General features: G+C 42.6%; 1 protein-coding gene and 1 long non-coding RNA gene across 3 annotated transcripts; one reads left to right on the top strand and one right to left on the bottom strand.

The window, feature by feature from the left end:
- Positions 1 to 2297: 2297 nt before the first annotated feature.
- On the bottom strand, positions 2298 to 5479 carry LOC140588293 (uncharacterized). The gene is made up of 2 exons (XR_011989644.1): positions 5293 to 5479; positions 2298 to 3181 (listed from the first exon to the last, which is right to left on the bottom strand). It is a non-coding gene; the product is annotated as an uncharacterized lncRNA (long non-coding RNA).
- LOC111838715 (uncharacterized) lies at positions 4318 to 12459 on the top strand. Of its 2 annotated transcripts, XM_023801960.2 has the most exons (4): positions 4318 to 5089; positions 5932 to 6161; positions 9356 to 9617; positions 10165 to 12459. In XM_023801960.2, the coding sequence occupies exons 2-4, from the start codon at positions 6066 to 6068 to the stop codon at positions 11697 to 11699; spliced, it is 1893 nt and encodes a 630-aa protein (XP_023657728.2). In that variant the 5' UTR covers positions 4318 to 5089; positions 5932 to 6065; the 3' UTR covers positions 11700 to 12459. The 2 variants fall into 2 exon arrangements, with proteins under 2 accessions (XP_023657728.2, XP_023657729.2); XM_023801961.2 differs by lacking the exon at positions 5932 to 6161.
- Positions 12460 to 12675: the final 216 nt, after the last annotated feature.

Genomic DNA, 12675 nt, shown 5'->3' with positions numbered 1-12675 from the left:
CTTAGATTATACTGTGTCATGATTCAAACCTATAAATGAGGGAAAATGCATTAGAGTTTTCGACTTTTATAAAAGTGATCATGATAATCCATGTCAGAAGGGTTGATTGAAATGTTAGTTTACAAACCCTGTCGTAGCTCAGTGTCCTCCCTGGCATGGAGCTGATCACATTAACTTTTATTTTTTCTGAAATATGACAGTAAGTAGGCCTTTGTGAGAAGAGTCAGTGCCCTTTCCTTAAAAGGATGTTTAAGACGCTACACTCATTTAAGGCAGACTATAGCATATTTTGACTATAGCATGTTTCCTGTTGGTTTAATTCTTATGCAAATCAGAAACAGCCCTACACTTGTGTGGTTCACGAACTAGTAGTTCCTTTTGAATTATTCCTTTAAGTGAACGAAATAATCTTGGTTGTTTAGCCGATTCCTGCATTTTTCTATACCTGCCAATGAGAAAACATCAAAGCACACAACAAAGGAAAAGTCAGCAACTCTAAACGAATCCTTCAGTCGAACAAACTCATAAGAGCTGATTCATTGAAAGGAAGTACGGCTCCAGACACTAACTAGCAAACACTGTCTGTGTCTTCTAACCTCCCCCCACCCCCCAGGGAGGCCGGGACATTGACTTATTTATCTAACCAGCTGGTCGGTTTATGGCCGGTGTTCCTTCCTGCTGTATCCCTGCCATATCGTTTTTTATGCAGGAATTTTGACCAGGTAGATTGTAACACACATATGCAGGATGAAAATGCAAACATTAGTGTTTGTATATAGATTTTACTATAAACATCTTATTCCAAATCAGTACTGGTGTTATTCCTCCTTTCATTAATCCCGGGACTGTATTAACAGCTGGAGCATGCTGTACTGTGTCCAATTAGCAATTCCTGACACGCTTCATGCACTCCATGTTTTTTTTCCGCTGATCTGTGTTGCGCAGGTCATTATGGGTACGGAGTTCTGTGAACCGTGACTGAACTGCTACGGTATAGCCTCGGTATAATGCAGAAACCAGTAAGGCTAGTTTCTAAAGGTAGGTGTGTTTAGCCAAAGGGGTTTTGCCATTTCCACTGCTAAAATACAAGGGAAACATACATGGGCGCTATTTGCATTCTTCAAAGCCGTTTGTAATGTGTAAAATCCGGCTATGTAGTTTTGTTTCTCTTCATTATATTTGTAACTATTTTAATTTACCTTGTAGCCAGTAACCATTCATCAACGAACTGAATACCACTAATGACACCCGACTCATTAAACCATATATATATATCTCAATAAACCTGAAATTCCAATTTTGATTGTATATTCCTGAGCTACGATGGTGACCGAATTGTACCCAAACTGACATTCATTACATTACATTACATTCACTTGCATTATACCGAGACTGTAATCTTCCATTTACTCATTTACCCAAAGTGACTCACAAGCTGAATATTTACTGCAGCCAAGTAGACTGGGTGCCTTGATAGAGAGGGTGAGAGAAGGTGCTCTTTCCGGGACCCACCACACACCAAACACCTTAGCACCACTGCGAAAATGGACAGCAATCAATGCCAAATCTCATTAGGAAACTGGAGATGTGTGCCGGGACGAAAATGTTGTATCTTACGAGGTTTTATGGAATGTGTATTGTGACTGAAGCGAGGTGAAATGCCGATTTGTGTGGTTTGAGTTCAGATGAGTGTCGAGTACTTGATTTGTAACAAGTTTTTTTATGTGAATGCTAGGCACTTCCAAGGGAGAACTGTGTCCTAATGAATAAAACACCTTTATTGCATGGTCTGTTTATTGAATTCATGTTAGATGCATCACAATTGGGAAACCTTATACAGTATAGCTAAAATATGGTCATAAATATTATTTTTATCTTGATGCCCAGATTTGATTTTTGGCCACTGTAGGTTATTACAATAACAAAATTATCACAGTTAATGACTAAAGGTCTGGAAAATATATGATTTTCATTTCTTTTCATGCACTGTAATTTATAAAATGGAAAATTTTGTGAGTCTTGTAGATTAGGATTATTAAATTTCAAAGAACAAGGCAGCATTAACACATATATATCATTGTCAACTGGAAAACTGCAGTACCTTCGATGTGAGGATATACAAAGCATAGGAAATCAAAAAAGAGAGTTTTCCGTTAAGATTTACACTGTATGCATGCATTTTTAAATAGTGTTATTCCCATGTTAATATACTGATGCTTTAATTATTTGGTCCTGGCATCTAAACAATCACAATTAAAAATATAGATGTATTCTATATAAAATATGTATATGTAAACCCCCCCCCCCCCCTTTGGGTGGCTCAGTGAGCAGTCCTGTCCCCTCACACCTCCTGGCTTGGGGGTTTGAATCCCACATGTCAGTTTCCTGGTCAGACTTCCTCTGGCACTCTGAAAGACATGCAGTTAGGATAATTGTTGTGGTTGGATGATGGACTGATAATATGCTATAGCAGAAGTTCCCTTTAACTTTGTAATCCTTTTCAACTGCTATGACTATTGTCCAATTTTTACTTTGCAGTTATGTTACCCATTATTCATGTTGGCTTTTGACGCTTCTTGCTTGTCTGGTTCTGATGTGGAATCTACTGTTTACTTTCAGGTCCAGAGATCATGCTGAGATGCAGATCATTAGAAACCGTGCTTCGCTCGTTAGGGCCTCGTTAGCAGTTGTCCGTTGGCTCCATTCCTAGTATAATTGTTTATAATAAAGGTGTATGCAAGATTTTCTTTTATTTTTTGCTTTATTTTTTATTCATCTTTAGTTTTGCTGCTTTAAATAGTGGTTTGTTTTGCTGCTATGAATGTTGAAGCGAGCAGTGTGGCCTTGACAGATGGACCCTTGCCTTTTGTTGCTAATGTGGCTGTTAGGCAGCACTACTATGGTGAAAGGCATGGTCAGCCATTTTAATAGGCTAATTGTCCAGGATATGTAGTACCCTCATTAGCCAGCGCTACATTCTGATGGCTCTGTCTGTTAGCAGCAGCTGTGACACCCAGTGGCAGTTCTGGTATACTTGAGCCATCTACTCAGATGTGCAGTTGTGCAGATTCCCTGTGGTGTGTCTTCAATGATGCCATCCTGGGAAATTGGCCCTTGTCTGGATCTGCCCGTAACAGCACCACTGGAAAGATGCCTTCCCATATCCAAGGTACGTTCGATCCTTAAATCAGGAGAAAAATGTATATAAATTGGCCACCAGGGGGAATCGTTTCACCAATTTTGTGGTTCAAGCAATGTGAACGAGCTTTGTTCATGTTTAAAACTTACCTGAGTTTTTTTTTTTTTTTAATCGTTAAGGACGCTTGGGAATTTAAATAGGATGGGGGCCACATCAGCCCGTATGATTTTGTTTCTCGATTAGTGAACTATTGCACTAAGAACTTCTTGGGTTAACAGTTTTTGGCTGTAATATTTAAATCACAGATTTTGTTCCATGACGTTTAGGTGAAGTATGAAATAAATTAGTGTATTTTTGTTACTTGTTGAGAAATGTAAGAATCTGTCTCTCAAACGCTTATAATGTAGAATAGCGGGGAAATAGAATAATATTTCTTAATAAACAACGTGTTCCGCTGGGAACAAAATTTTGTGCAGTACTTTTAAAATCTCACTAGATGACTCTAACTCAGTGCGGAGCAAAAACCACTGGCCGTTAGCCTCGGGTGTCACGTTTCAGATTTCCTTTTATTTCCTTTAGGCCTATTGTCGTTTTAAGTGTAGTTGCATGCATTAAAAAAAAAAAATAAACTTTTCCCTCAGACCGAACATTACTGTAATATACAATGTAAAATATCACAATAATAAGAAGAGTAGGTGGAAAATATTAAAAATATAGAAATAGTTGAATAAATAGGCTACATTCAAAAAAGTTAGTCGCCAAAGTGTCCAGTATTAAAGTGACCAGTGTTGAGAGGGTTGGTTATTGGAGTTTGGGAGAGGAATCTGTACAGCAGCCGGCTGGTCCTAGTTTGGATGCACCTGTACCTTGTGCAGGAGAGAGGATAGGCTGGATCTCTGGTAATGTTGGGGGACCTGCCAGTGAAGAGTTGGTGAGAGGGCAAAGGAGCACCAATGATCTTTTCAACTGACTTCACTATCCTGTTTAAGTTGGTGCTGTTTGAAAGCATTGCCATTACCAAACCAGGAGTAATGCACTAAGTCAGTACAGAGTACAAGGGGCGGGGAGGGGAGGTTTGCCCTCTAGGAGTCGCTATTGCGCCTTCTTAATGACGGCCGTGGATGAAGTCAGGTTCTCTGTCTGGGACACCGCCCCCCCCCCCCCCCCCCCCCCCCCAAAGAACTTAATGCTGCTGTTTGGGTGGCGTCGCTCTATTCCAATCGTCTCTCCATGCAGAAGAATCATCACAATATAAATTGAATGTTATAAAAGATCAAAAAGGCCGTTTCTTAAATGGAAATTAATCTCTAATGTAGAATATGAGCACTAGACATCAATTAAACAGCGTTATGTTAGAGTGTGATCTAGTGTAATGGCAGGGAACAACCCAGACAGGGCGGCAGCCCATCGCAGGGCACGTAGCCTACATGTAATGGTTATAATAACACACATGATTTAAATGTTTCGCGAGGTTGCTCGTCACACTCACTATCTGCGGCCAAAATTCACCATACAGTAAGTCATACCTGTATAAAATAAAGACATGTTGAATGTGAATTAACACTTGCTGTAAAATAATTCCTTGTAGAAAATCCACAAAAGAACGGATTGTGGAAACTTAGAGAAATATGATGTCGTAAGCAAAATATGATTGATGTAATGGCGAGGGTGGAGGCTCGTGTTCCTGCGCCGCTTTCGAAATGGAAGGAGCGCCTCTCGTGTTGCTCCAGAATCCAGGAGGAGCTTGTCACGGTATTTAAATGTTTTTTTTTCTTTTTTATGAAGCTTTAGAGCAGTAAAGTACGCAAGAGTATTTCCTCTAGGAGGACTTACATATAATTTTCAAAAATTAATTTATTTGTGTGAGAACGCTGAAGATCCTATACGACTCCTATACAATAATAAGAAGTTTAAGAAAAGAGAGAGAAAACGAAAGGTACAAACTGAGATGTAAGTATCTTTATAATGCCTTTGACCAAACATGTAAATTTCATGTATTTCAGCAATTCATGGAATGGGTTTAAATGAGATGCGTGTTTATCTAATACAGTTGTGTGAGCTGACCACATCATTACTTATCACCTAACAGATGTCCGAAAATAGTCGTAATATTGAAATACATATTTCAAGAAGTCTGTGTATATGCAGCCTACCCATGACCCCTGCTGAAAGTTTGGCTTCCCGGTCAGTCGGCTTCCTCGGCTGTTCCCAGGGGTCCCCCGAAGCGGGCTGAGTGTGGAGACACTAGCCTCGTCTTTCTGAAATCACTTATTCAGACCTATTGTTACACGTCAGATCACAATTAGGCTACTGCTGGTTATATGCGCTGCCAGTAGAATCTCAGCGGCGGGGAAACCGAGAAAGGGCGGGGGGTGTCTGCTTCAACTATGTCAGCCGGAGAGTGAAAAAATTGACAGTAACAAAAATTATCTTACCGTCTACGTGCAATTGTTAACGTAACGTAAAATATTCATTTTAAAATGGTAGTCTAAGTTTTCAGCGTAGTTTTAGGGTTATGGAGATTTGAAACAAATTAATATTTTGTTTCTTGGCTGTATAGTAATAGTTCCTACAAACTTTAATGTTCAGAAAAAAAAACATTCTTTGAGATATTTAACGATACATATCGTTATTTGAACACGTATCGTTGTTTGAACAGGCAGTGCCAGTGGTTATGCAGTTACGTGTTTTTATTGATAAATGCATTTTTCATTGCCTATTTTTTCTGGATGGAGAAAAAAAAATGTATGTCTTCGTTTAATTTACTTATTTTTTCTTCTTTTTTGAAAAAGAAAAGAGATGCGATATTCTTTGGCGTGAGAAGTGACCTGCGGCGGCGCCTAGTCAGGAGCTGCTTTTAGAATTAAAAATAAAAAACCCCTTTCGTGAGAAGCCGGAAAAGCCGCAAGGCCACCGCACGCAATCAATGGACTTACATGTGCCTGCCGCCGGCTCCCGGTATGGAGGCGGCTGGGCTGCCCAGAATGGCAGAGGGAACACCCAAAACCGCACCAGGCCCGCTGTAAGTCTGTGCTTATTTCCCAGATCACAGACAAACGACTGTTCTTTTTACTTTCACATGTTTTCCTATCTGGAAGAGTTTTAGACTGCTTCTCAGCCAATTTGTAGCGAGTTTCTGTAACAGACGAAGCCTTTCAAGTCTATTATGTATAATTTCTCTGATAGTGCAAGCAGGAAAAGACCGGATTTAAAGGAATAATCCGAGATTAACGATTAAACTGTTGTTCACCATGATGTAATAACAAACAAGGTTAGTGTATCTGTCAGTGTGTGATAAAACGATCCTGATTTTTGTTTAAACAGTGATTCTGTTTGTGTGCCTTGGAGTGTCTGCTAATATTAATTTGCAGATTAATTTAGTGGCTGAATGACACCACAGTACACACTTGCAGCTTTCTTTGCCGTTGTTCACTACTGAATGCTTAAATCAGTGGTAATTCATGTTTCATAATATAATATCCAATGCAGTGCCATATAGACTATCCTGTAATGGTCAGGCCATTACAGGGCATATACCTACTTGAGCTCATTTGTTTTCCCCAGTCTCTCAAGCAAGCAAAAATCATATCATAGTTCAATATCAGCAGTACAGATACCCAGACTAGGGTGTCCCCTACTTCCTGCCCTGGGATAGCCTTCAGGTGGCATCAGTCAGGGCCTCTTAACTCATGTCAGCTTCAGGGAAGATACCTGCCTTCCGTCTCTTCCATCATGTTGAGGGCTTCACCTCAGGGTATTTTGTTAGACTCTGGGGTCCAGTGATCACCCTGTCAGCAGGTGAATCTCCCAAAGGGGACATCAAAGGACTCTATTAGACTCTGGGGTCCAGTGATCATCCTGTCAGCAGGTGACTCTCCCAAAGGGGACATCAAAGGAGTCTCTGGGGTCCAGTGATCACCCTGACAGCAACTGACTCTCCCAAAGATGATATCAAAGGACTCTGTTAGACTCTGGGGTCCAGTGATCACCCTGTCAGCAGGTGACTCTCCCAAAGGGGACATCAAAGGAGTCTCTGGGGTCCAGTGATCACCCTGACAGCAACTGACTCTCCCAAAGATGATATCAAAGGACTCTGTTAGACTCTGGGTTCCAGTGATCACCCTGTCAGCAGGTGACTCTCCCAAAGGGGTCATCAAAGGAACCTATTAGACTCTGGGGTCCAGTGATCACCCTGACAGCAACTGACTCCCCCAAAGATGATATCAAAGGACTCTGTTAGACTCTGGGGTCCAGTGATCATCCTGTCAGCAGGTGACTCTCCTAAAGGGGTCATCAAAGGAACCTATTAGACTCTGGGGTCCAGTGATCACCCTGACAGCAACTGACTCTCCCAAAGATGATTTCAAAGGACTCTGTTAGACTCTGGGGTCCAGTGATCACCCTGTCAGCAGGTGACTCTCCCAAAGGGGTCATCAAAGGAACCTATTAGACTCTGGGGTCCAGTGATCACCCTGACAGCAACTGACTCCCCCAAAGATGATATCAAAGGACTCTGTTAGACTCTGGGGTCCAGTGATCACCCTGTCAGCAGGTGACTCTCCCAAAGGGGTCATCAAAGGAACCTATTAGATTCTGGGGTCCAGTGATCACCCTGACAGCAACTGACTCCCCCAAAGATGATATCAAAGGACTCTGTTAGACTCTGGGGTCCAGTGATCACCCTGTCAGCAGGTGACTCTCCCAAAGGGGACATCAAAGGAGTCTCTGGGGTCCAGTGATCACCCTGACAGCAACTGACTCTCCCAAAGATGATATCAAAGGACTCTGTTAGACTCTGGGGTCCAGTGATCACCCTGTCAGCAGGTGACTCTCCCAAAGGGGTCATCAAAGGAACCTATTAGACTCTGGGGTCCAGTGATCACCCTGACAGCAACTGACTCCCCCAAAGATGATATCAAAGGACTCTGTTAGACTCTGGGGTCCAGTGATCACCCTGTCAGCAGGTGACTCTCCCAAAGGGGTCATCAAAGGAACCTATTAGACTCTGGGGTCCAGTGATCACCCTGACAGCAACTGACTCCCCCAAAGATGATATCAAAGGACTCTGTTAGACTCCGGGGTCCAGTGATCACCCTGTCAGCAGGTGACTCTCCCAAAGGGGACATCAAAGGAGTCTCTGGGGTCCAGTGATCACCCTGACAGCAACTGACTCCCCCAAAGATGATATCAAAAGACTCTTCCAGGATTTCACCTTAGGGCCATCATTGGTTGACAGCTTAATTCAGGGAAAACAGCTGTAATGACAAAAACAGCTACTAGCAGTTTTTGGGTCAGTAAACACAAACAAAGTTGCTTTTTTAATTTTTTGGAAAATTCAAACCATCGGGATAGTGGTACTCAATTTAATAATTTAGTTGCTGGTAAATATTTGTACTGTAAACAGCACAGGTAGTTCTGTAAACCCACATACAAATTATTCAAGAATGACCGAAACAAAATTGCTGGATTTCTTTGAGCTGTCTCCATTTCTTGGGAGAAGGCTGCTAATTATACAGCCTTGTGTGTACTGTGAAATGTGACCTTTTATTGTAGACTATAAACACAGTATTTCTTTTTTGTAAATGTAGAGTTTTGGTAGATGTAGAGTCTGTTTGAGTCTTCATTTCAGCTGCATATTTTGCACACAGCTTGGTTCAAATATCCATTAATAGAATGATACCTGGGGCAATTTACACACTGGGCAGATCTACAGTATTTACTCAAGGAGTGTCGTGCACATGTAGCGCCTGACCTGAGAGATATGATGCAGCCCTTTGAAACAGGCTCAATATTAGTATTAAGTAATTTCTTAAATCATACAGTGAAATCTTGGTATCCTTTACAGCCTTAATGGATTTCAGGATGATTCTTTATGGAGATTTTGTAAAAAGTAGGATGATGAAAGTATAACAGAAATCTTTGCTATATTTGTTACTTCACAGTATTAAATAGTGTGTTGAGGGTAAAAAGGGTAATGTATAGAAATTTTATTTATTGTGACAGTTAAGTTGCAAAAACATCTGTCTGGATTCTGTAAATCAATCTAAGTGTAAATTTTAGTTTTTATTGTATACCTGACTTGCAGTCAAGCTTGTTACATGACCTGATTGCTGTCTTGCTTTTTGTCTGCCACCTGATCTTTTGATCCATACTGTTACTTTTCCTTCCTCTGTATGATTTCTGACCTCTTAATTGACCTCTCAAATCCCCCTTCAGGAGAATGAGAGCCTACGATTCCTGAGTCGAGAGGAGAGGGAGTGCATCAGGTTTTTGGAGGAGACCATCGACTCACTGGATGAAGATCTGGATGAACCAGATGAAAAGCGTTTGTCAGGGAGTGCCAACCCAGCAGTACACCGCCCCATCACAGCTGCTACAGTAATGATGTCAGGACGATCTGTCAATCCCAAGGATCAAGACATTATTGACCTGGTCCAAAAGCAGCCCAAGGAAGCCCTGTACAGCTCCATCCAGCAAGGTACCAGAACTTTAATCATTCAGTAGTTGGGTTAGTAACACTGAGGAGAACTTTGTAATAGCTATAAAAGGTACACATTTTGAGGGGGCACAGTGGCAGCATGGTTAACACTGTTGCTCACACCTCTGGGACCGGGGTTCAAGTCTGTGCCATGGCTCTATGTGGAGTTTGCATGTTCCCCCCATGTCATCATGGAGTTTCCTTCATGTACCCCACTCCACCCCCCCCCCCCCCAATCCAAAAACATTGCTGAGGCTAATTGGAATTGCCAAATTGCCCATAGGTGTGCCTGTGTGCATGAATGGTGTGTGAGTGTGCCCTGCGATGGCTTGGTACCCCATCCTGGGTTGTTCCCTGTCTTGCCCCCATAGGCTCCAGATCCCCCACAATTCTGAATAGGATAAGAGTTACAGATGGTGGATGGATGTAACCATTTTTTCTTGACTGTATATTACATTTTGTGTGTGGCACTTATCTTTCCAATAAGACCAAGGTAAATGAATCAGGTAATTCTGCATCTGTTTTATATATATAACTTTTTTCACAGATTTTCGCAGTATGACTCACCCGGAGACTCATTTTGAAATGAAGGCAAAACCAGACCCCTTGGGAAACCTTCCCTATGATTTAAAACTTCCACCCACTGTGACCCCCTCAGCAGCTAATAACAACCCCAGTGCTACCAGCCAGCCACAGTACCAGCCTGCTGGTTTCGTCCCCACCCCGGTCATCATCGCTCAGAAGCTTGCGGCCCATCAGAGAGCCGCGGGCGTCAGCTTGCCTTCTAGCATCCTCTCCAATTCCCGCCGAAGCTTGGACTCCAACCCCCAGGACCACGCATCCACCGCAGCCAAGCCCAGCCATTACCCAGACAATATAAGTGTCATCATGGGAAACAAGCATACTGATGCCCTGCCACCTATTAATGTCCAGGAGCGAAAGGCCCAGGTTCTGACCCACCTTACAGGCCCACTTCAGCTGGAGGACACAGGCACGAAAAACACTCCAATCCGAAGTTCCTCCTATCGGGATCCAACTCAGGATAGAACCAGAATGGAGGCTCTCTCCAAGCTGGGCCTTAATGCAAACCAGCCCTCATCTAGTAGCTACTACAGGGCTGTCAACAAAAACAAGGCAGACTCCTCACTGACCAGCAGTTATGCCGAAAAGTCTCCACTGTCTTTAGCCTCCAGTGCAAGGACAACCCCTTCTGCCACTGATTTCAATAACTATGGGGACAAAAGCAAGTCACCAAAAACCAGGTCTTCCAGTATGCTGGAACCCCGTGGCAATGTTAATGCTACACCTGACAGCGTGCCTCCCTTAACTGACTTCAACCATTATGGAGGTAAGACCAAAATCATGAGCCTGGTGTCATCCGTGAAGAGCAACACTGCTGCCAACCACCCCGTTAGCCATGAAAACAGGTCTAGCATGGCACCTCCACCCTCAGGTGCAGAGGTATCAACCAACAGTTTTGGTGGCAAAAGTAGATTCATGGCTCCACCTACATCTTCGAAGACTGAGCCTGCTGCCAGTGAGGCTATTAAGTATGATGCCAGGTTGCCCAAACCTAGTGCTGGAGCTAATAACATTGGTATCACAAGCAACAGTTATGGTGGCAAAAGCAAAGTCATGAATCCCTTGATGTCAACACCAGCTGTACCTGAGGTTCTATTGAGTGACAGTTATGGTGCAAAAAGCAAAGCTGTGAGCCCTGCAGTGATCTCCATCAACAGGCCCGAGGTATCTGCCAGCAACCTAAACCAGAATGTCCCCGTTACCACTCCCAGACCAGCATACGCTCTGCCTAATGCTTCTCTGGGTCCACTGGCAAGCCGACCAGAACCTGTGCCATCTGATGTCACTGGGCTGTCGCACCAAAGCAGTGGGGATGGTGCCACCACTGGAGCACCCCCATCTCAGGCAGAACGACGGCTGTCCTTCTCCAAGCCCGCGGCACAACTGCGCCCCCAGGGCATCACGGTGCAGTTCACAGGACGTGGGCCCACAGATCAATCCCGCAAGGATGCCCTGCGTGTACTGGGGCTGCTTAAGAAAGGGTCGGGGTACTCTTCCTGAGATGATCTGACTGGTTGTTAGTCCATCCTTTCCCCTTCAATAACATCTCAATACTAAATTCTCGCTTTTGCAGTCGTATCTATCTCATTCCCCCCAGAGCTTGAACAAACTTAGACAGTAGGATGTGACGGCCATCCAATTGGAATGGGAAGTGAAGGAGAAAGAAATACATTATGAATAACAAGACAAGGCATTAATGTTCAGACAAGAAGTAATTAGCACCAAGATCAAACACTTACTGTGTGTGCCTGGAAGCCATTAAAACAGCTTAAATCACAACCATCATATATTGGTAGAGCATATGTTGGTTAATTCCTGAAGAGGGCTGGCCTCTGTGTTGAGTTCTGCATTGAAAGTTAGTCCGTCATTTGTTTTGCAAGTTTTGATGGGTGGAATAACTGGTTACTGGTATAAAAAAAATCAGTTACATGCAGTGCCATCATAATGTCAAGGTGTGAACTATATGTCATGTCTTATGTCAAACATGGGTGTAACTTCTGTAAGGTTACACTGTTTTTCTCCTCTAGCAACATGGTGTGAAGGATATCGATCTTGTGTGTCAGCTGACGCTGGAAAAAAAATGCGTTTACAGAGTTGACAGAAGAGAGAAATGTGTAGCAGTGAAAACTATAGAATTTATTTATGATTTGTTTCCATATTTAGATCAATATTTATGAACTTAATTATGTAGAGTTCAACTGTTCTACTTAAAGATTTTATTTGCTTGATTTTTTATGTTTTCTAACGGATGTGTAAATGTCCATGTAAAAAAAAAAAAAACACCAGAAAGTTTAAAAGCCAGTTTAATTGCACATATTGAGCCAGTTTTGGATATGACATGGTCTCACCGTTCTCTGTATGGTTGTTGGTTCAAATGAAATCCCTGCTGTATGTTTGCATGCTCCTATATAATTGTGGGTTTTCTCCTGCTACGTGTATCATGCATGTATCCTATGAATTACTGGTATTACTGGTA

This window comes from Paramormyrops kingsleyae, chromosome 3, assembly GCF_048594095.1.
Source record: "Paramormyrops kingsleyae isolate MSU_618 chromosome 3, PKINGS_0.4, whole genome shotgun sequence".
In the NCBI taxonomy this organism is placed as follows: Eukaryota; Metazoa; Chordata; class Actinopteri; order Osteoglossiformes; family Mormyridae; genus Paramormyrops; species Paramormyrops kingsleyae.
This window is presented reverse-complemented; position numbering and strand designations above follow the sequence as displayed.